This window comes from Natator depressus, chromosome 12, assembly GCF_965152275.1.
Source record: "Natator depressus isolate rNatDep1 chromosome 12, rNatDep2.hap1, whole genome shotgun sequence".
Classification (NCBI taxonomy): Eukaryota; Metazoa; Chordata; order Testudines; family Cheloniidae; genus Natator; species Natator depressus.
This window is the reverse complement of record NC_134245.1, coordinates 33,156,790-33,180,478: the sequence shown is the minus strand read 5'-3', so window position 1 is coordinate 33,180,478 and position 23,689 is coordinate 33,156,790. Positions and strand designations below refer to the sequence as shown.

General features: G+C 43.0%; 1 protein-coding gene across 2 annotated transcripts in view; it reads right to left on the bottom strand.

Annotated features, from left to right (window-relative positions):
• Positions 1-23,689, bottom strand: part of CMIP (c-Maf inducing protein) — a 170,500-nt gene that overhangs the window by 49,128 nt on the left and 97,683 nt on the right. For both annotated transcript variants that reach the window (XM_074968827.1, XM_074968828.1), the window contains exon 3: positions 16,886-16,936. In XM_074968827.1, coding sequence (XP_074824928.1) covers positions 16,886-16,936 — 51 coding nt within the window. The remainder of the gene's footprint in view (positions 1-16,885; positions 16,937-23,689) is intronic.

Below are 23,689 nucleotides of genomic sequence, written 5' to 3'. Positions count from 1 at the left end.
AGAGGTTGGCTTAAGCCATGGAGAGTGTTTTCTGGCAAACCTTTTTTTGCAAACAAAGCTCATATCAACAGCAGTTGCTGGCTCTAGTCCTGGGCCCTAATCCTGCAAAGGAATCTGCCTGCCTGGAGCCCATTCCAGGCAATGGAACAGTGCATGGGTACATATCCTTTTGCAAAATCAAGGCCTTATATACTGACATGACTGAAGCCGTAACCTTTTCGTAACTGTCTGGATGACCTACCTATGATGCCCACGTGACTTATGGCTCTCTGGGGCAGCTCTGTTTGCATCAGCAACATCATTTTACACTTTGCTCCAAAACTTGAGTTTTCTTCATTTAAATTTTGCCCGATCCTAGATGTGGAAGAATGCCAATTCCCACCCACCGAGTAGGAATGCATGCTCGGGGCAGGCTGGACAATGGTGACTAAATTCCCACAAATAACCAAATACCAAAGAAATGCGTCGCGGGAGAGAGGGGAACTTTTGGAGCTAGGGATTCCCTGAACCTCCCAAACTATTTCTTGAGGTTTGCAAAGCCAGTTTGGGTTTGTATAAAACGTTGTGTTTTTTCTCTCTCATGGTGAGTCCATTTTTTCAAAATCTTGATTTTAAACTTGATTAAAAAAGCGAGTCCTGATTATTTACATTACCAAGTTTGGGGCCCTGTTGTGTCAGGCACTGTACAAACACACACACACTGAAAGACGGTCCCTGCCCTGAACAGTTTATGGCCTCAACAGACAAAGGAGGGGTGAAAAACCAAGGCAGAGGGGTGGAGTGACTTGGCCACGGTGTCACAGTGAGTCAGTAGCAGAGCTGGGAACAGAACACAGGGCTCTTCCCTCCTAGGTCTGTGCTCTAGACACTGGACCATGTTGCCACTTTAGTCCTCTGCTCTGTATTAAGTACAAGAGAAGCCTCACACATCTGAGCTAGGATGGCAAAAGTGGGTGAGATATATATGGCATCTGCTGTATTTTCCCTTCAGAATCTCTCCCCTTATTCTTCCCCCATTTCTACCTAGTCTATCTGGATTTGTTTTCCACTATGCCCCACTCTCCCCCTGTCTTTTCACTGGGCTGTTTGTTTCTTCCCCTCCCCCATTCTCTACTAAGCACATATTTATTACAAAACCCCCCAAACTTCCAAAGCAGAACACTCCACCGAACACAATTCTCCCCCTGAGGAACGGATACACCACCACACACACAACATGTGTTAGTCACATTACTTAATACTCTATACTTGAGTACTACAGTGATGAGTGCGGCATAAGCACCTATACCAAATCGAACAGAACAAGAACCCGAGGACATTTGAACCTGTGCTGAACTTCCAGAGCCATGAAGTTTACGCAGGTTCAGCATGAGGGGAAAGAGTTCAGCCGTGGCTAATAAACAAGCTGGACTATGAAACAGACACTCCCCATTGACGTCAGGGCTCATCTTTCCTTGAGATACCGTGCTGGAAAAATGAAAGAGCGAAGATGGTTTCCACTGCTGCTTAGGCCGATATAGACAAGAAAAGGAGACAGGAAAGGAGTGCTCACAAGGCAGTCCAACTGCCCGTCACCATGCATCGTGCTGGCACGCAGGTAACACTCTCATCAATCCATGTGCCCCTGGATGGCAGCTGAGTCCAAGTGCATCACAGCAGGGTTATGCTGAGGGAAGCTTAGTAACAACATCACTACTTACAGAACGATCACCCTCCTCCTTCACCCAGCAGTGGCTTCAGCTACTCAACCAATGGTGTGTCCTGTCCTCTCAGATGAAGCAAGGCTGCTCTGGGAACGAAGAAGCAGTGGCCAAAAACCATCCATGGGAAACACACATAGGAAGTGACTAGATCACCTGTACAACAGCAAAACATCTGGGGGGCCAGTTCCTCTCTAGTACCATTTGTGTAGGCTGTGATCACTTGAACCACTGTCTCCCACCTGTGCACCATAAGAATATATGCAGAACGCTAACCTAATACTTCTGCTTTCTCCTACGAGCAGTCCCTGATTGCTTCCCTGTTTCCCCCCTTGGGATCTCATCTGTCCTCTCATAAAGCCAGAGAATCATATCACCACTCATGTGCGCTCTGTGCAAACAATGGTATTTTACAAACAGACAGCATCCTTCTACCCATGGATCCGAAAGTGCTTTATAAATTACAACCACAAAGGCCACCACCAGCCTGCAGCCACCTCTGCTGAGAAGATGGCAACCAACCTGTACGCAAGAGAATGGGAAGCAAGGAGAATTTAATACAAAGAGACAGAGGCCAAGAAAGAGTCCCATGGGGACTTTAAAGATCCATAAAGGACAAGCAGGATTTTGTTTTTTTATGGACTGTACTATGGTTTCATGTGAAAAGCCCTTACATTTGAAACCATTTGGGACACAATATTATAGACCTTAGAAAGTTGAAGTAAACGGCTACCTTGCTGGGATTTGAACACATATATTCTACCACTGGCCTCTAACCCTAGCAAACATTCCCTATTTTAACTTGAACTGATTTGATTCCACTCTGTCCAATACTGAAGTGTATTTTTAGCATGCTGCATTCAAAAACTCCAGTGTGGGGGGGTCTGTATTGTACCTTCTCACCTCCATGTGTCAGAAAGCCCTCTGGCCAGTAAATCCCATGTAGCCTCATATGCGGCCTCCCTATCATGATGGAACAGAAACATAGCTGGCAGATCCTGAGCCAGACCTCCCCGATCTGTGCATTCGAGATGCTATTCAGTAACCATCTAACACAGAAGGCCAATTGTGGCTCCAGCTGCACTTTGCATGGACTAATGCGGTTACTATCGTAATCAGACCTGTCCACAGGGGAGATGTTTTTTTGGCAGGGCTGACCTTGATGCATTCCCCGAAACCCTCCATCCCCGCTTCCATTTCCTTTTGGCAAATGCTCCCATTCTTCAGGCCTCAGTTCCAGCACCAGCTTTACACTTCAGGTTGGCAAAACATCAGCTTTCATCCTGCTCACAGCAACTGCTGTCCCATATTTTTCATATTACAGTGCCAAGCAAGGTTTTGTTTTTTAACGTTGCTCTGGCTATGCGGAATTTCACTGCTACTGTGGAATATGTTTGTAGCAGAAACACAGAACCTCAGGGCTGTAATAACCATTCACACTGGAACAGCTGGACCCTTGGGTTGCAAATTCCATGTAGTCTTTCCCATAAGAAAGTGACATTGACCATGTTTTCCCATATTTTTAAAATGAAAGACAGAGAGGGCCAGATTCACCAGTCCTATGGCAGCAGCCAAGGGTCTGACACACCTTGCAACATGACAGGTTTCAGAGTAACAGCCGTGTTAGTCTGTATTCGCAAAAAGAAAAGGAGTACTTGTGGCACCTTAGAGACTAACCAATTTATTTGAGCATAAGCTTTCGTGAGCTACAGCTTCATGCATCCGATGAAGTGAGCTGTAGCTCACGAAAGCTTATGCTCAAATAAATTGGTTAGTCTCTAAGGTGCCACAAGTACTCCTTTTCTTCTTGCAACATGAGTAGTTGGGTGGGGTTACTGCTGCTGTAACCCTCCCTTGGGGTTTTCAGGAGACAAGGGCAGCTTCAAGCTTATGGCCAGATCTCTGTGGAAAACCACCCCACAGAGGTTGCTGGATGCACAGAATCAGACCGTCTCCCAGCCGTCCTGCCAAGCCTGCACCATCTGCTTTAAGGGCTGCACTGGCCTCCCAGAGTACATCTACACTCGCAGTGGTGTGCAGAGTGCAGACTCTGCATGCCCAACTAGCATGGGTATAAATAACAGTGTTGATGGGGAGGCATGGTGCAGGTGAGCAGAGCGCCCCACGAGCCTGAACCCTAGGGTATGTACCCTGCACAGCTCTCTACACACCCATCACTACCCAGCTCTTTTTAGCAGTGTAGCGTCCCGCTGCCTCAGCCTTTCCCTGCTGCCTGCCTGAACCTTTCACTCCCACGTGTAGTTACACCTCACAGCGAGCGTGGATGCGGCCTGCCTGGCACTGAGGTGCGTACAGCTACATACACCCCACATTCCATTGCAAGTGTAGACAAAGTCTTACTCATCCCAGTAGAGGGGAGGTTTCAACCACTTTCTGGCCCTGAAATCTCCTCCTGGGGCAGATCCCATTACTGCCTACTGCAGGGTACTTTAACCTTCCTGTGAAGCATCTGGTGCTGCGCTAGGGTCCTCACAGGATACTGGACTAAATGGGTCATTGGTCTGATCCAGTCTGACACATCCTGTGTTTCCCTGATGGACTTCCCACCATTAGGGATGCTCTGTTATTGCCGCGCAGTGCCCACATTCTAAGCTCTGGGCCAGTCACAGATGGACAGTTATGTACTGTAGCTAAAAAAGAGCTCAGACTATCAGCTAGGTATGTAAATTATATGTAAATTATAAATTACACCCAGATCGAGAGGTTCAACAGGATAAAGGCAATGCCTGGGAACGATAGTCTTCAAATAATACAACACAAGAGGCAGCGAGTTATGATGGAGTTACAGCACACGTCAGGAAGTGAACGCAGCGACTGTAACCAGAGAGGAGCAGTAACTCCAGCTGCCAGTACAGTCATACTGCTCCCCAGAATGGGAACTCACAATGCAAACAGCCCAATCCATAGAGAGCACTATGGGCACTACTGCCTGGGATATAGAACACAGCTGACACCAAGTCAAAGAGTGTCACTGGTATCCAGCTTTCTAATGCCGCTTCATCATATCACACAGACGCTGGCTGTGTCTGTGGAGTCTGGTTGACGATGTACACCGGCTACCAGCCTGATGTGGGAATGAGGGACTTACACTCTAGAAAAAAGGCACAACATGGCCTGATCATTACTGCACTTTGACCAGTTTTTCCAAGTAGGAGATTGCATCCAGGCCACTGGGGAGCAAAGCCAGATAGCATCCCTGCTGCAGAGAAACCCATTGGCTCTGGCTTGCACACTTCAGGTTCCACGCTGTGAGGTGGAATCCATTTGTCGCCTGGGAAACAGGATGCTGTGCCAACAGCAAGACTGCAAAATAGATGCCAATCATTCCGGCAGGCTAACGATTCAGCTGGGAAATGAGACCCCCTCACCACCTGAGAAAGCTCCCTAAATTAGCACTAAGCGCTCTCTAATACTGCATATTTCGCTAACCGATAACAAGAGCCTCCTAAGGAGAATCCATGTCAGCGCTATTTCCTAGTCTAAAGGAGCACTGGGCAGATCAGGTGGCAGCCAGCAGCATGCAAAGCAGTTACATTTCCCAGATATACAAGCCAGATTTAAGGGACACACTTGTCACCCCCCTTTTTTTCCCTTTTACTCTCCATAGTGTGCAGCAGCCCCTCACCCAAACTCTCTCCTGGCCCCCACTCTGTCTCACCTCCTGCAGAAGCTTGGAAATAGAAATGCATATACTTACCTATTTTGTTTCCCCTTCCTCGGCAAACGTAATTTTTTTTTTTTTTTTTTTTTTTTTTTTTTTGCTGTTTCTAGCTCTGCACCACCATAAATGGCTTTGAAATTGACTTCTCTCTCTCTCATGTGCACCTGCATCATCAGTGTCGTCAGCAGGAGAGATGTGCACGGCTCAAGGAACGTGTTGGTGTCAAAAAGCTGCCTGCTGATGCAGAGGCCTTAGGGAGGAGAGCTCAGATACTGTACACTGATGTGATACTCACAAGCATCTTAAAGAGACTTCGGAAAAGCAGCCATTTCCTTACGACAGAGCACTGTATTGCGGTTTCCTTTCTCACAAAGAGAAGTATTGGATTTCAGAGCCGTGTTCACATCTGACGTGAGTCCATCACTTAACTCCGTTCTTTACCCCTCAGCTCACCGCACAAGATCAGCATAAAACCTGAGATTTCACTGAAACTACTGCAATCTTTTTCTCCCTTATATAAATGCTGCTTGACATGGCAAGACAAACCAACACTTCAAGGGCCTAATTCTGCATTCATTTTGCACCTAAAACTCCTGTTGTGGCCCTGGGAATTTTGGGGTGGACAAAGAATGCATCCTCAGGGCCAACGTCAATCTTACTTTTAAACCTACCACAGTTTAAGTAAATCACCCTCGGCAATTCCTTTGTTCTTGATGCATCTTACCTTTGCAAGGGTCACTTAAGCGTAATCTAGTATTCTCATTTCCAAACAGAACTGTACAAAGCAGCAGAGAATATGCTGCAGTGAATAATCATGACATGCTGGCCACTTGGGGTTGAATAGATGATTTAAACAACTTTTGCTGTCAGTATTCTCTCTTTCTTATTTTAGTTTTTAAAAATGCCACTCTTCAAAAATGAAGGACATTTAAATGACAACCAAGCAGAGTGTCTGGAAATTATTACAGGAGAGATAACATATAATAAATATGGCAACGTGCAGCACATTTCATTCCATTTGGTTTGGTGGATGTTAAAGGTAATTGCTGCAATCCTTTAAGCGGCTATGCTGCACGCTGATTTTATACTGGACACAGCAATTTTATCGTGGTGAATTCAAGACACATTATGATGAGAAAAATATGAAAAGAAGGAGGAGGAACATTTAAATTATTCCTGTCCTTCTAGACCTGTGTGGCTACCTGGGCTAGGAAGGATCTGTTCCTGCAGCCAGCGAAATCAACTGCAAGACTCCCACTAATATCAGTGGTGCAGTATTGGGCTCTAAGGCTGCTGCTCCTACAAGGTACCAAGCTCCTTTCAACTCCCATGAACTTTAGTAGGAGAGAGTGCTCAGCACCTTGCAGGATCAGGCCCTCTCTAAGGGAAGTCTGACAGCCAGAATTTCTGAGACAAATTTACATGACTGATTTTATCAGGAGACAGTACTATGACATAGGCTACAACAAATGTACCAAGATCATGATGCCCATGAATGCTACCAGACATGGGCATCACACAACACTGTAAACACTCAGACATTTTCAATCCAGGCAAGCGGGTTGGACAGAGTTATTTATTCTAAGATATTTGAGCTTCATAGATCATAGAAATCATAGAATATCAGGGTTGGAAGGTGACCACAGGAGGTCATCTAGTCCAACCCCCTGCTCAAAGCAGGACCAGTCCCCAATTTTTGCCCCAGATCCCTAAATGGCCCCTCAAGGATTGAACTCACAACCCTGGGTTCAGCAGGCCAATGCTCAAACCCCTGAGCTATCCCTCCCCCCATGTGACATGAGACAATAAAACGCCAAGTAAAAAAGTCCTGTGGTGCAGGGTTTTCGAAGGCCTAGATTGTTCCTGGAGATGGCTATACAAGAAGGGCTGTACACTGAACTGCTCTACCAGACTGTTCTGGGGAAAATGTATTCTGCCCCCAAAATTGCCATTGATGACACGCTGCTTAATGCAGTAGAAAAATGTTATCTAATAAGGCCACAATTAAAGATGAAATCACACAGCATATTTCTGAAGCCAGTTCTGTCTGTGGTCGCCGCTGTCGCCGTCTGTGGAATGTCAGAGGCATTCAACTTCACACCAAGATTAGTGTCTATTGTGCAATCACATTAAGCTCTCTTCTCGATGGCTGCGAAACATGGACACTCTACAGCAGGCACTTGAAGCAACTAGAGCATTTTCACATGTGCTGACTGTTTCTCCTCTGTAATGTCAAGTTTTCAGACAAGATCCCAACCATCAAAGTTCTAGACCAGTGCTATATGACTAGCACTGAATCCCTAACACAGGAGCAACTTTGCTGGGCTGGTATGGATCGGATGATACGCGAACATCTACACCGCAATTGCAGCCTGAGCCCCACAAGCCCTTGTCAGCTGACCAGGGCCAGCTGTGGGTGTATAATTACAGTGTAGACATATCCTTATTGGCCTGTCAGTCTCAAGAATCATTCAGAGAGCAATGAGGGAAGGAATCTTTCCCTGCTACAGAGCTGGAAAGGCAGCTGTTCTAGAAACTAGCAAGAGAGATTTCACCTGCTCCCATAGGTAAGGGGGGAATTTCAATCAGAGCAGATAAGGACACTTTCTAACCCTCCGTAGACAAGAGAAAGGGGTTTAGGGAAACTCTTTATCCTGGGAAACATCTTAATTCTGTTCAGTACAATTCTTGAAAAAGCCTCAGCAGGAAGATGAGTTTGACTGAGGAGCAGCGAGCTTTGTGAGAAAGTACAGTCCAAGATTAAATCACTGGTTCTCGTATCCAGTGGCTCATGTAAGAAGGACAAGTGACAGTTACACCTCATAGAATCTCCCTGAAGGAGATCTCCAATCCTTTCCCAAAAGAGACCTCCTCGATGCTAGGGAATCTAGCTCTTCTGAGCCACGGTCTAGTTTAGGAACCCAAGGGGAGGTTGCATTTTATTACAGTTATAAAAGAGGCACTGAAAGAGTACTTTGCAAACCTGTCAGGACTTAGGGTCACTGTGACCTGGAAAACAGAACTGCTTGAAATTAGTCATCAACCTACAGGAGCTCTGTGCAACAGCAATTCTCCAGCAGGAGTCTGAGTGAAGCAGCAGCGCACCCCAGCTGTCCATCGCTCCTTTCATAAATATAAAGAGAAGGGTAAACACCTTCAAAATACCTCCTGGCCAGAGGAAAAACCTTTTCACCTGTAAAGGGTTAAGAAGCTAGGATAACCTCACTGGCACCTGACCAAAATGACCAATGAGGAGACAAGATACTTTCAAAGCTGGATGGGGGGGAGAAACAAAGGCTCCTTCTGTCTGTGTGATGCTTTTGCTGGGAACAGAAAAGGAATGGAGTCTTAGAATTTAGTAAGTAATCTAGCTAGATATGTATTAGATTCTGTTTTCTTTAAATGGCTGATAAAATAAGCTGTGCTGAATGGAATGTATATTCCTGTTTTTGTGTCTTTTTGTAACTTAAGGTTTTGCCTAGAGGGATTCTCTATGTTTTGAATCTGATTACTCGGTAAGGTATTTACCGTCCTGATTTTACAGAGGTGATTCTTTTTACTTTTTCTTCTGTTAAAATTCTTCTTTTAAGAACCTGATTGTTTTTTCATTGTCCTTAAGATCCAAGGCTTTGGGTCTGTGTTCACCTATGCAAATTGGTGAGGATTTTTATCAAGCTGTCAAGGTTCCTCCCCCACTCTGAACTCTAGGGTACAGATGTGGGGACCTGCATGAAAAACCTCCTAAGCTTATCTTTACCAGCTTAGGTCAAAACTTCCCCAAGGTACAAAATATTCCACCCTTTTGTCCTTGGATTGGCCGCTACCACCACCAAACAAATACTGGTTACTGGGGAAGAGCTGTTTGGACACGTCTTTCCCCCCAAAATACTTCCCCAAAACCTTGCACCCCACTTCCTGGACAAGGTTTGGTAAAAAGCCTCACCAATTTGCCTAGGTGACTACAGACCCAGACCCTTGGATCTTAAGAACAATGAACAATCCTCCCAACACTTGCACCCTCCCTTTCCTGGGAAATGTTGGATAAAAAGCCTCACCAATTTGCATAGGTGACCACAGACCCAAACCCCTGGATCTGAGAACAATGAAAAAGCATTCAGTTTTCTTACAAGAAGACTTTTAATAAAAATAGAAGTAATTAGAAATAAGAAATCCCCCCTGTAAAATCAGGATGGTAAATACCTTACAGGGTAATTAGATTCAAAACATAGAGAACCCCTCTAGGCAAAAACCTTAAGTTACAAAAAAGATACACAGACAGAAATAGTTATTCTATTCAGCACAATTCTTTTCTCAGCCATTTAAAGAAATCATAATCTAACACATACCTAGCTAGATTACTTACTAAAAGTTCTAAGGCTTCATTCCTGGTCTATCTCCGGCAAAGACAAAATGTAGACAGACACACAAACCCTTTGTTTCTCTCCCTCCTCCCAGCTTTTGAAAGTATCTTGTCTCCTCATTGGTCATTTTGGTCAGGTGCCAGCGAGGTTACCTTTAGCTTCTTAACCCTTTACAGGTGAGAGGAGATTTCCTCTGGCCAGGAGGGATTTTAAAGGGGTTTACCCTTCCCTTTCTATTTATGACACAAGCCTTCCCCAGGAAAGGGGGTGTAGGGTTTGGGAGGATTTGGGGGGGGGGGGAAAGACGTTTCCAAGTGGGCTCTTTCCCTGTTATATATATTTGTTAGACGCTTGGTGGTAGCAGCAAAAAGTCCAAGGGCAAAGAGTAAAATAGTTTGTACCTTGGGGAAGTTTTAACCTAAGCTGGTAAAAATAAGCTTAGGGGGTTTTCATGCAGGTCCCCACATCCGTACCCTAGAGTTCAGAGTGGGGAAGGAACCTTGACAGCTCCGTTATTCCAAAAGAGCAATGGAGAACATACAGTTGCCAGGCTACAAACAGAGGATCAAGGCAGAGCCCTAAGAGCATAGTAAAAAGCCTCTGTGTTTATTTGGCGGGAGGTGGGTGATCAGCTGCACTTTGTTTAGTCATTGTATACACCACTGCAGACTTGCCTTGAATTGGCTTAAATTAGGACATAGATATAAGGTAATAACTACCTGTGCTTTGTCTCCACTAGGATTTCACAGCAAAAATCACTAATGCATGTGAGCTACCTTGCTGTAAAAACACACCTTTTGAAGACATAGCCTCAGTGAGACTTCTGCTCTGGTGGGGACAGGGTCACCCACAGTCAGAGTGATCTCACCCCATGCATTGACTGTGGAAGCGATTTTGCTCCAAGAGCATAAATCACTCCCTTTGTGCCAGTTCTTAAAAAGCTGAGAGGCCTCATGGAAAACACTACAGGAGTCTGCTTGTAGAAACAATTCTGCTAACCCGCCAGCTGTTTTTTTGTTTTTCCCTTGGTTTCTTGAAGAGCTCATCCTCACCTTGCAGTTATTCTCAATCTGAGAGCAACATTCTCTGCTTCTGACACCCTGGTCACCCCAAGCAAATGACCACAAACTCAGGAAACAGAAGGCCAAGGCCAAGAGTCTCCAAGGGACTGGCAATATTGGATGGCTGGATTTTGGGTTAGGTGGGGCATAATATGTAGCAGGAACAGAGAAACTCTAAAAAAAATCTCCTGTGCTCATGAAAATGCCCTGAGCAACAGGAAATTGAGGGTGGGGTTCTAAACATACCAAAAAAACAAACAAACAAAAACACATGCTAGGCAAGTAGAATGTTTTCTAAAGAATTTTTTCCCCTCCAGGAGGTGGCCCTTTAAATTCATAGACAGAGTGGTAACATCAATCACAGTGGAAGGAGAACAGGGGAATGCTACCACAGAGCCTCACACTGGCAGAGGAGGCAGCAAAGAGATGGCATTTCCATTCAAAACAAAACATAAAAATGAATGTTAAATCCCAGCCACAAGAGGGTTTGGAGCTGGAGAGGCAGCGTTGCCTCATCCTGAGAGAAAGGCACCAGTAGTCCAAGGCTTCTGAGATTTAGTCTCCGTTCTGCTGGGAACAAAGCCACGTACACTGAAAAGCTCTTAGTGGCATAAAATGCAGCAGCCTGTTTGCTTAGCAGCACTCGTCTACACGAACAAATCACCCTCATGCCTCACTCTGTATTGGTTGCTTACTAAATTCAGAGTCCACTTCAAGATCCTGGATATTCAAAGCCCTATGTGGGATTGGCTCCAGGTAACTAAGAAGTCACCTCTCCCTCCCATAATAGATACCTGTATATTTCACTGGTAGGGGCAGGAAACAAAATTTCCAAAGGGCTGAACCCAGAGTGTGGAACTCACTCCCGTAAGACATAAGAATGGCCATGGGGCCTCCACACTTCCAGAACTAAAGGCAAAACTAACTTACTCAATTTAGCTTTCCCTCAATTAATTATTCACGCACTCACAGAGACACAGTCGAGGACTTCTCCTTTTTCCTCCTCTACCTTCAGTTACTGAAAACTTGCTGAAGAAAAGAAGTGTCAAGTTCTCGGTTTTATCAGATGCCTAAGATATTCCCTCAAGAAAGGCAAGGAAATGGTCATGACATGTTTGTTCGGTCTTCATACTGAAATGTGATGTCTGTTGCAGCGCAGACTGGAAGCAATGGTGGAAAACCCACCCAAGAGAATGGCTGAAATCCAGGAAGGATTCCAAGGAACAAGCAGCTCTTTGAATATGATTTTGATATGAAGTGTGTCACATGGTTCTTTAATGCATTATCACATGATGCCAGAGCTTCCTCTCTCAGATCATCTGCCAGGAGATTAACCGATGTCCCCATGCCAGTTTCAGTGATGGAGCTTTTTAGCCATCACCTCTGGTAAGTTTTCTGATCTCGTGGTTTCAAGACACTTTTTACCCAGATTTAAGCCTGTGAAACCCTTTGATGCTATCATTTAAATTCTATATAAACCTCACTCCTGCAACAGCGCTATTTTTAACCATTACCATAGTGACAATGCCGTAAGGTGTTTCACATGAGGCTACACCACACTTTTCAGGACAGTGTCTCTCAACTTAACCTTCGCTGTTTGCAATATAAAAATACTGAACTTCCATTGCTACAGCCAGATTCCAACACCTTTACTCTTTTGGGCATAAAATTCTGTGGGGCCACTGGTGGAGTAAAGTGCTATTCAACATGAACAGGGGTATCAGAATCTGATCCCTAGCAATTCACACTGAGTAGTACCTTACACCTGGTTCCATTGAAATGTGGAATAAAGTACTATTCATTGCAAGTAAAGATGTAGCAATTGGACCCAAAGGGTCAAGAGAAATACTCAGCGGGCCATTGTGAGCTGATATTTGACCCAAAATACAGTAAGAGGGGCTTCCATGGATTTTAACACTGACTGTCATGAGACCAAAGGTGGGCTTGAAGTTAAGGCACTGGACTGGGAATTTAGGAGACCCGGATTCAGTTCCTATCTCTGACACAGACTTCCTGTGGAACTTAGGGCAAGTCACTTAGCTTCTCTGTTCCCCAACTTTAAAACAGAGACACTAGTACTTCCTTTCAGTTTTGTCTATTTAGACATTAAGCTCTTCAGGGAAAGAAAGGTATGTACAGTGCCTAGTACAATGGAGTCCTGAGTTCAGCGGAGACTGAACTCCAGGTACTATCACCATACAAATAACATATAATGATAGTAAGGCTCCCCAATGGAGAACTACTTTAGACATTTGTATCTGGGTTCTCCAGACTTGCAGAAATATTTAGAGCTACATTACTGATGAGAGTGCTGGCATCAAGGTACCATACCAAAGTATCATCCAGCAGGGCAACCAACCTATTGTAAAACACATGCAGATATTACCCTACCAACCGGCCTTTGGTGAACACCACCATTCTGAAAACACCAGACTTCCCGTTTCTTTGTGGGGAAGTTCCCTCTGGATCTGTTTAGTCACCATACCAAGCAACTTTCAACACAAAATGTAAGTTGACAATTGAGTCGGAGTTACAGGTGGTAGCACAATTGAGCTGACAAATCTGTATCAGCAGCAGCAGAGGGAGATTCTGTAGCTGCTCTCAGATGCTCAAGTTAATCCTGTATAAAAGGGTGGTTTGCCCCTTTTTGGGCTAGAGGCCTGGGGCCAACCAACTCTAGTTACAAAGCAGGGCTTAGATGATTCCCCTATAACAGCAGCAGGAGGCTGCGGGGTGGAAGCGAGAAAGAGAGATGTTCAGGGAGAAACAACCAGAGGAAGCTGGGGTAGAGACTGCAGAAGTGCAGCAAGCAAGAGCTCCTGCAGGAGACTTTTGGCTAGGGGGAAGGGTTTGAGTCTGGAAGCCAGAAGGCTAAAGAAAGCTACGGACCAGGGAAGGCAGGCTCCCCAGGCATAAGACAGAAAAGACTCCAGCCAGGTAGGGCCTGGGAGGAGCCTGCCAAAGCAAGAAAGGCCCCAGGCAGGTAAGCCAGGGAGTAGGAACAGAAATTTTTTGTTTGTGCAGACTTTTGCCAGACTTTTAAATGGAGTTTGGAATTTTATTTTGAGTTTATTTTGTGTTAATAAACCCAGACCCCAAGGAGGGGCATTTCTGGCCACAAATAACCTATGGGTGAAGTTTATTGAGGAGTCCAAGAGGGGAAACTGAGGCAAGAGGCCACCTGCAGGGTCACCTTGTGACCCCCCAGGCGGCACCTGGGAGGAGGCCACTAATTGATATCCTGCCTTTGCCCTTGCTTCTATTGTGAATTCACTTGAACGGCCAAATACGTTCCAAGGTAAACAGCATAATGTTAGTGGGTGTTTTTCCTCTGAAAAGTTAAGCAACCAAAACATTAAAAGCAACTATATTCCAGCAAACAGAAATGTTTTAGCACAAAGTATATGGGTCATGATTTAAGCTCTGCCATTGTTCTGTGGAAATGAATTGCTTCCTATTCCTGGCAAAGGGAAGGCCTTTCAAATCAAGATAATGTTTTATTCTACTAAAAAAGAACTTTTTAAAAAAAAAAAAAAGCAGCAGAGGGGCAAAAATAAATCCTTCTATACAGCAAATGTCCACTGAGGTTAAATTACTCAAAGTTTCCCAGAACGAGAGGCTTGCTCGCAAGCATCGGAAAGTTTATGAAGCTCATCCTTAAGATCAGCTCCTACAGAGCGAAGTTGTCTCCATATCGCTGGAAGATGTATGAGCGAAACAAGCCATGCTAGCTACAGTGTTTCTTTGCTGTTTAAATCTTCAGGGCTAGATTGTACCTTTACCATCTGCCCTGTGAATGGGGTAGGGTATGGCTAAGCCGCACAAAGAGCGGACCAGAGACATAGCGAGCAGCTGATTAATTCTACCTTTGGAGAAAGTAATCTGCTGGCCCACACCACCAGCCTCAGCTCTCTGGGCACACACACTGGGTGGGGTGGGAGAATTCACCTAGTCTTTGCCCCTCCTGCTCACTCCTTGCCCATCAATGCAGGAGGGGAAGTCACAGCACATGGAACCTTCATGCTGTAATCCATGATGTCCCCATATTTTACTGCAGGGCTGCATGAGCAGCAAGATAATCTTGCCTTCAAGGCTAATTTTGCATCAGTCATACACTGAAATATTGGTAAAAGGAAGATAAGGCACAGTTAAGTGGCAAAAGCAGGAGTGCCTTGGCTTAGCACAGCCTTTGCACACAATGCTATTTGTCACCTAAAGGGACACAAACAACAGACAGAATATTCTGCATGGTCATGAGCTGGGAGAGGGTTAACAACTCCTTAACATTTGGATCTTGCTGCTGAGAACTTGGATATGTTCAAAGTATGGGCTTGATCCTGCAAGGTGCTAAACACCATGGCCTCAATCCAGCAAAGCACTAGAATTCAATGGGATCATTCAAACAGTAAAGTTACTAAACACGAGTAAGATTGGCAGAATCTGGCCCTTTAGCTGTAGAGCACTGAGGTATCACCGCACGAAATCGGATACTGACCTGCGAATCATGGTCATCACATAACACAGCCAAGCAGACTCAAAATATTGCAAAGATGCACTGATTTCATTTGTTCCTCCCACTAATTTATTTAACATCCTCAGAAGATTGTCAGTGTGTACCATTTATTAATGGGAGAGAAAACATTAATAGTTTACATTTACATAGCACTTTTCAGCCCAGGATCTAAAAGGATTAAATATGACTCACACTACAGCTGTAAGGTAGGTATTATTATATCCACATAAGTAAACCAAAGCATAAAATTTAAAAGTGATTTATCCCTAAATTTTCCTTCCTCTGTTTTATTCCCTTACTCCTAATTACCCATTTGTACTGCCCTGTACAATTCCTCTATAAGTAGCTGGTAAAAGAGGTCTGTAACTGTACAAAAACACAGGAGTAATCTAAATTTTCCTGGGTAACTATTTTTCACAATCCATGCTATCCAAAAATGCCTACACCAAAGCAATTCTATGGGAAGGACTTCCATTTATTTTCACATGCACTTGTTGTGGGCAGAATGGAATCCTGATAAGCGACCAAGAAAGAAGTCAACCTGTCGGACTGCACTGGAAGGTTTCCAAAGAAAAGTCCTTTGCTGCTCTCTCAGGTCCAAAAAAACATACAGGAAAGTTATTGTTTCACACCGTGGAGTTTATACACATAACAACCCCATTCATTCTCAAGTAAATGTCTTCGTGGTCAATTTGGACCTGTAACAGAACTCATCCACAGTCCTTTAAAAGGTCACATTTTGGTGGTTGGGAATGATCTGTTTTTGACATATTATGGTGTCATTTGTGAGCCAATTTGTTTAATAATCCCAGCATTAATCAACCTAATTTCTAGTGAGCAGGAAAAATTACCCAAGATTCTTGAATTAACACCACCCAAGGTTGCAGGTAATTCCAAATCATTTAAAAGTATGAAACAGATTGATAAGCAGACTGATGCTACTTACAATGAATAGCAACTTTAAAAGGTACCCTTGGCCCAGTTTCACATGAGTAAATAAAATCAAGTACCAGGGTGTCCTAGAATATCGCAAGATTAGGCTGTCTGCCTTTTTGTAAATTTCTATATATCTACTAGATTCTGTGGCACAGAAACAAGTGGGCTCTTGTTACTGTATCACCTGAAAATGTGTTTCATATATACTGCATGGAGGCTACCACAGGCTGACAGTGCTAGGTTATCACAAGCTGCTCAGTTTGTGGCCTTGTTAGGATTTAGGGATTCTGAAGGGAAAAGACCCTCCTCTTTAGACAGAGGACATGGCTGCAATAAGGTGTGGAAGAAAGACAAAAACAAAAAAAGAAGTAATCACCTAAATCTCAACGGGAAGGGACTTTTCTTCATTTGAATAAATTGAGCCTAACCACTAGGGATGAAGAAATGATGCATCTGAACTCTTGGGTCAAGACGATGTCAAGTCACTTCATTTTTTGCTGTGGCCCTTCTTGGCATTTGCACATCCACAGCACCATCCATGCATGGCTCACAGGGCGTACAAGCAGAGGGAAAGCATGCTTCATAGTTACAATTATTAACGTTGCAAGGAAAATAGTGAATGCAAAACCTACCTTCCACTGCAAAGAATGAAACCACTGATCCCTCAGATAACTGTTTGCAGCCTGAAATTAAAAACAAAACACACATAAATTGAACCATTAGATTCTGTTAAAGCTCTGGAACATTGAGTCAAACACAAGCGAATCACCCGCGTGTTCTTTAAAACTCTCAAAGCAGCGCACAATTGTGTGCATCTGAAACCACTGACCTTGGCTCTCTTCTCTAGAATTACCAGCTTCAACCCATGCCCTTTATGAAAGTGGAGGAGAGTTTTAAAAATCTACCGAAGACATGGGTTTGCATTATCATCCATTTAGTTTAACAGGCAGCAGTGACAAAGACGTTATTATATCTTCTTAAAACTTAAAATATTAAATATTTAACTTAAAAAAAACAAACCCTTAAAAGCATTAACTTCAGCCGATCCAAAACCCTTTGAGGTCGATGGAAAGATGCCCATTAACTTCAATGGGCTTTTGATCAAGCCTCTGACAACTATAGGCCACTAGTCCTCTATATCAGATCACCACCCTGGATTAAAATGCGGACAATATTTTGCAGATACCTCCATTTATGCATCATCCTCCCTTGTTTCCCATTCCCCAGCTGTGATCTAGCTACTTGAGTATCGTCTTGGCAACAATGACAATAGAATGCAATGAAAATGTTGAAGAAAACACACAGTTTTACAGCATCTGCATGAATGCTGCAATAGTCATTCTCAATGTAACATGTGCACCAGTTTTTGTCCATATTAAGCAGAACTGCTAAAAATTCCTTCTGTTCAGCTAGGGTCGTAGCCAATAAGGAAATAGTTCAATGCTCCCAAAGGTCACAGGCTTGATACCAAAAATTATAAAAGCAGCAGCACTGACGTAAATTCATTAAGTGCACAGAAAAGTGTACATGCCTTTCCAGGGCTCTCTGTACATTAGAAGTATGTTGTGTGGGTTTGCTTTTCCAGCTCTATCTCATCTCCTTTCAGCTGCTAGGGCTTTTTCCTTGCAATTATGGATGTTTTAAATGAGTAGTGAAAATAATAGCATGATCAATGCAAGTCCTGTGCAAGTAAACGGCAAGGCTCTTCACTGGATAAAAATGCATCTCCTTTCAGAGGGGGCTTGTGTCCTGCAATGGCAAAGATCCTACAAACTATTTCCTGTGCACTTGAACAAAAGTTAAAGCATCTTTTAATTATTTCTCCCCTTCCCCACCTTTTCGGATAAGTGTTAAAACCTAGAACGCACAATTAAATTTATTCCAAGCTAAAAGGTAACTAATGGTAACCAGAGCTGCAAAAGTTAAAGTTAGTCTGGGTACAAAATATGCCTCTAACTTCAGGGTCTGATCCTGATCTCATGCTGGTGAAAATCAGAAGTGTCTCACTAACTCGAGTGGAGTAACACTGTTATAACAGCAGCATATTATCAGAATCATGTAATGCACAGTGGATCACCAAGCAAAGGGGGTTACAAAGAGACTAGGCATATTATCTACTGGCCCCATTGATCTAGTTGGAAAACGGAATGCCCATTCTGCCAGAAATTCTGACACTTCAGAATCTGCTTATTTCAAATCAGAATGAAAAACTAAAATTTTGAAATTTCTCATGGAATGGAAATACTAAAAAAATACCATCTAAACACTTAATTTTGGTAGTATTGAATCATTTCATTTAGGTAACGTCAAAACATTATATATAACACCTATTACAATTAATATTTTAATATAATAAAACTTTTAAATTAAATGAATCCAAATGATAAAAAACTAGACAACACATTCTGACAATATCAAATGAAAAAAGAAAGTCAAATCTGTTTCAATTTTTCCCCATTCAATATTTTGCCAAAATACGTATGTTCCTACAAAACATTTAGATTTTGATGAAACTGCATTTTCTGACCAAAAACTTATGTGGAAAATTTTTCAACCAGCTCTGGCTGACTGGACATATTGATGGCCATGTACTTCTGAGGACTGAAGTTCAAAACTGCCCAAAACTTTCATATATCTTGTAACAAAAGCCAGCTGCAGTGCCAGAAAGTCTGTCCACCTGAGGAAGGAAGACGCAATCCTGGTCTTGAATTCCACCCAGCTGTTCTGGCCCTGAACGTAGAAAGACATGCTATATGAAGACATCAACAGAGAGCCACAGGTGTTCAGCGAAACAAAAACCTATAGTATAGAGCTATCTGGCACAAGTATACCCATCAGGTACCACTCTGGACTAGGAAACACACTGGGAGATAAGAAAAGTAGTAATAGAATTTCAAGAACAAAAAAGTGACCTAGAATAAAGCATAAAAGTATGTCGAAAAAATGAAATGATCATTGTTCCCTTCTAGGCCCTTGATTAAAATAGTAACATTTGGTACTCCTGCAGTACCTTCTGTCCAATCACTTTACAAATATTAATTAACCAAGCCTCATACCCCAGAACTAGCAGCAGAGCTAAGAGTAGAAGCTATGGGTCCTGGCTCCCAGTCCCTTGCACTAACCACTAGACTAGTATTTCCTCTCCAAGAAGCCAAACTTTTGTGTTCTAAAAGCAATACTTTGCTAAATGGACCGTGCCCATGCTGAAACCAAGGACTGATCCCCCATGCTTCCTTGACCCTAACTGATCAATTAAGCTCAATATTCCAGCCAGCAAGCAAGTTCTTATTTTGTGTAGGTTTGAGAATGTGTGTGTAGCATACTAAGGCTAGAGTGCATGCTATATGTCCATAGAATCTGACATTTCCTAAAGGAAAATCAAATACTAGCTGAGCATGTAAAAGTTCTATTAAATTACCAGCAAACTTTCTAGATAGCTATTTTTTTTACATTGATAACAACAACAACATCATCATACACTGGTTTCTAATACTACTCATTATTAATAGGGAACTGTAGGACTCTTTCTCCTTAAAAGGGCAATGTCAACCTGTTTTAGGTCCTAGATTTGACCTATGATGTGATTTGAGCCAAGTACCCTCTGAGCCAAAGGTAGGTGCTTGACCATTTGCATTAAAGGCAAATCACCATTAGCTGTTAACTACCCTTCATTTCCCAGACACTGGCGAGCACAAGACCATCATAAACACCTAGAAAATCAATATAAGCAAGTGGGTTTTATGACCAACATTGCTCCTGCTGGAGCCTAGATAGAACAGTGGCTAGGCACTTTATAAAAACCTGGAGAAGAGATTGTTCAGACAGAATACACACAACAAGAAATAAAGAAAAGGCTGAGAAAATTCCTGACCCACAAAAACCGGAGGAAAAACCCAATGGTATGGATTGCTAAATGTGAAAGCGTAAAACTAACAGAGGAAGAATTTATATTCAAATTTGAGAGGGAAACACAACAGAATTTTTTAAGAAAGTAGATCCAGCAATGTGCCTAAATTGCAAGCTTAGATTCCAAACTTTGTGCAGCATTTAAATATGATGTTTTTGTTTAAACTCCAGATTCAGATGCAGATTTTGCTGATAGCCTATCTATATATAATAGGTTAAACAACTCCAGAATTTGGGACTTTCTGGATTTGGGTTGAGACCACTTCTAAGAAAAACAACTACAAAGAAGATGATTGTAAACACAAAAGCAGAAAACAAACCTTTAGAAAATCCCAGCAGGTCTACCACTGATCAAGAACGAATCGTATCAGGACCTTATCAAGTCACTGGTTGTATCCCAGAAGCTCACTCTTCAAAGTGCTACGCCTGGCCAGATCAAATTTATTAAACTTAACCACTGTTATCTTGCTAGGGCTGTTCTGACACTAACACTCTCTTTCCCATACTCGGCAAGACCAAACAGGCTAGAAAGCTTAATCCTCCCTGTACATGCTTCCTCCTGCGTATTTCCAGAGAACTGCTAAACCACAGCTATGTCCAGGAAATGTTGGAACTTTGGCAGAGGTATGAAATTGCTCACTGTTACAAAACATTTTCTTCTTTTAGGCTGATATTGAAGAAAGGGTAACTGGGCCTATTTGATACTTACCAGGATAAATAAAAGTTCTACAAGACACAGAGATAACAGCAATATCTTTTATGACTCAGGTGTTTATCTAGATATTTGCCTGTGCAAATACCTTCTTTGTGTGAACAGTCGCAGTAAGTGTTTGTGCATGCGTTCTCTGTAGCTGAGAAAAATCAGTCCCCAAAAGTGTATTTCCATCACCTGAAAGCTTTGAGGCTATGGTTCCATTGAATATCTAAGTCAGGTTTGCTCTGGTCCAGAATGACATCAGCATGTATCTTCAAACATTAAGTTATTGATTTTTAATTGTTTTTGCTTAGAGAAATGCATGCAACATGCACAATTTCCTTGCCTCCTCTGTGCTTTTGTTTGCCATCCGTAAAATGGGTATAGCAATAGTTTTCTACCTCACAGGGATATCATGAGGCTTAATTAATGTTATTGAAGCATTCTGAAAATCCTTGAAGTTTATGATTAGTTTATTATTAATTATTATTATTATTAAGTCCTTCCTCTCACTTAATGGACCTCATTTTGATCTCTACACTCAGCTAAAGCAAGAATAGTTGAAGGCCGACACCTATGTAGGAGATTCCTTATGCATTTTTGAGCCAAATCGCCAGTGAGTAAAAATCGGCACCGTTCCATTTCAAGAGCTTGTCATCCATGACTTCAGTGAGATTACTCACATGAGTAAAATCACACACATGCTTACATGTTTGCCAGACTGGGATTTAGCTCAAAACAAAATCCTTGATTTAGTGAATCAGCTCATAGGCCAATTTACACAAGCTGAGGATATGATCCATAACTTCCATTGAGCTTTAGGATACAATAAAGAGGAGAGACTGAGCCATCACAGAGTTTAAAACTTTATTTTAAAAAGTCATGTTTTAATTAGCTATTTTGGCTGCACTGGGGAATTTTTTCTTACTATCTCAGTCTCATCTGTACAGCCAGTGCCATTCTGCACCAGTTATTCAAAAAGGGACATTACCAATTTTGAAGAACCACACTTCTGTCCGGCAATGTTTTAGCTACCATTTTCACATTTAGCCTTTAAGATTAACATGAATTAAAGATAAAAGAAACAGAATAATTCCCTCATTTTTAGTTTGTGCGTTTAGCAGAACTTTGCATATAGTTGGTTGCACTATTTCCCCTTCATAGTCAGTCAGTTAGGCCCCAATGCAGCAATGAGCTCTGTGCATCAGTCCCACGTGACCACGCAGAATCCCCTTAGTTTCTGTGAGGTTTCGTGCAGGGGGGCTGGTTGTTGGGAGCTTATTGCATCCAGGACTGAAGCCTCAAAAGGACAGAGAAACAATTTAGAAAATAGGAAAATGTGAATGTAAGACCCTAAAAACATAGCCGCAACCTGTGTAGGATCTGAAACTCTTTGTAACTATTTTATTTTATTATGACGATTATGATAAACAGGTAGAACACTGAAATCAATGGAGCTATGACAACTGACATCAGCTGAGAATCTTCCTCTCTATCTGTAAGTCAACATCTATCAATGCCATTTTGCCAACAGCTCTATAGCATTAACTTATCCTCTCACACTGAAGTGTCACACTCTGCTGACCTCTGCATTATTCACAAGGGTACAAGAAATGGCTTGTCCAGATAACAAAACGTTATAACAATTCTCCTTATTATAGTGCCCTTTCTGTACGCCATCCTTAAAGAACTCCCTAGTCAGCAGCAGTCCTGAAAAAAAAATCAGCTGGCAATACAAAGTGGGGTTTCATGATCTGGGGTCTGTTGTAATTCTTCCCAGGCTCTGAATTTATTCTGTATTTCTCTCTCTCGGTATGTTTTCCTGCATTCTGTCTGTACTCTCCTCCAACTGGAAAGACTATAACTGTACTGCAGGCTTCTCTGCACCAATGGTCACACTAAAAGCCAATTTTAATACAATGGAGGGATGAAATCCAGGTTCTTCATGCAAAACTCAAGTCAAAAGACCTTTCACCAGGGAACAAAATCCTCCCTTCCAGTTTCTCAGGTGCTGCAGTCAGCCAAAAAACAGATCAAGTGGTCTCTGCTGCGATAGGGCACGGATTCCACCGCTGCCCCCATCTCTACTGTGTCCCACCCCGCACTGCTTGGCGCCCTAACACGCGGGAGGATTTTGCTGGTAAAAAATTCAGAGTCAGAGTGCAGGGAAGTAGCACAACCAGACTCCAGTCACTACTACAATCTGCATACAATCCCTGCCTCCTCCCCCCATGCACAGGAAGTGTGAGCAGTGTACTGACATCATTTGCAGATCCAGGTGCCAGACTCTTTCATTCCCATTGCCCAACTAACAACCCCACATACACAAGGAGTGAACTGCTCTGGAACCTCTTCTCCCTAGTCTCCCTGCCTAATAGAGCCACAGTGGTTCTGCTGAATTCTGGGTCTTCCATGAGCCCAACCATATCAACTTAAGGATACTGAATGGATTTGCTACTAAACAAAACCCAGACTTTGAAAGGGAGGATTATATCTGGACTAATCGGCTTGCTAAACTAAAAACAAGTACCAAGAAAAGCATATGGATTAAGGAAACAACAGGCAAAGACATTCCCAATCCAGCGGAAATATTTGCCTTGGGGACTCCCTGACAAAACACTGAGCTCAAGTAGGAGCTGTGTATGTGCAGTGAGCGTTGTCTTTATCAGGGCTTCCCGTTCCTGTTTGTTTTTCCTTCTGACAACACCTGATTGCCAAGAATAGAATAAAACAACACTGCGCATTAGGGATGGGAGAACTCTCTTTATCACAGTTGGATCCTACTTGAAAAAGCCACAGAGCAGGACTGAAGGTTTCTGAGATTCCAGCCCATTTG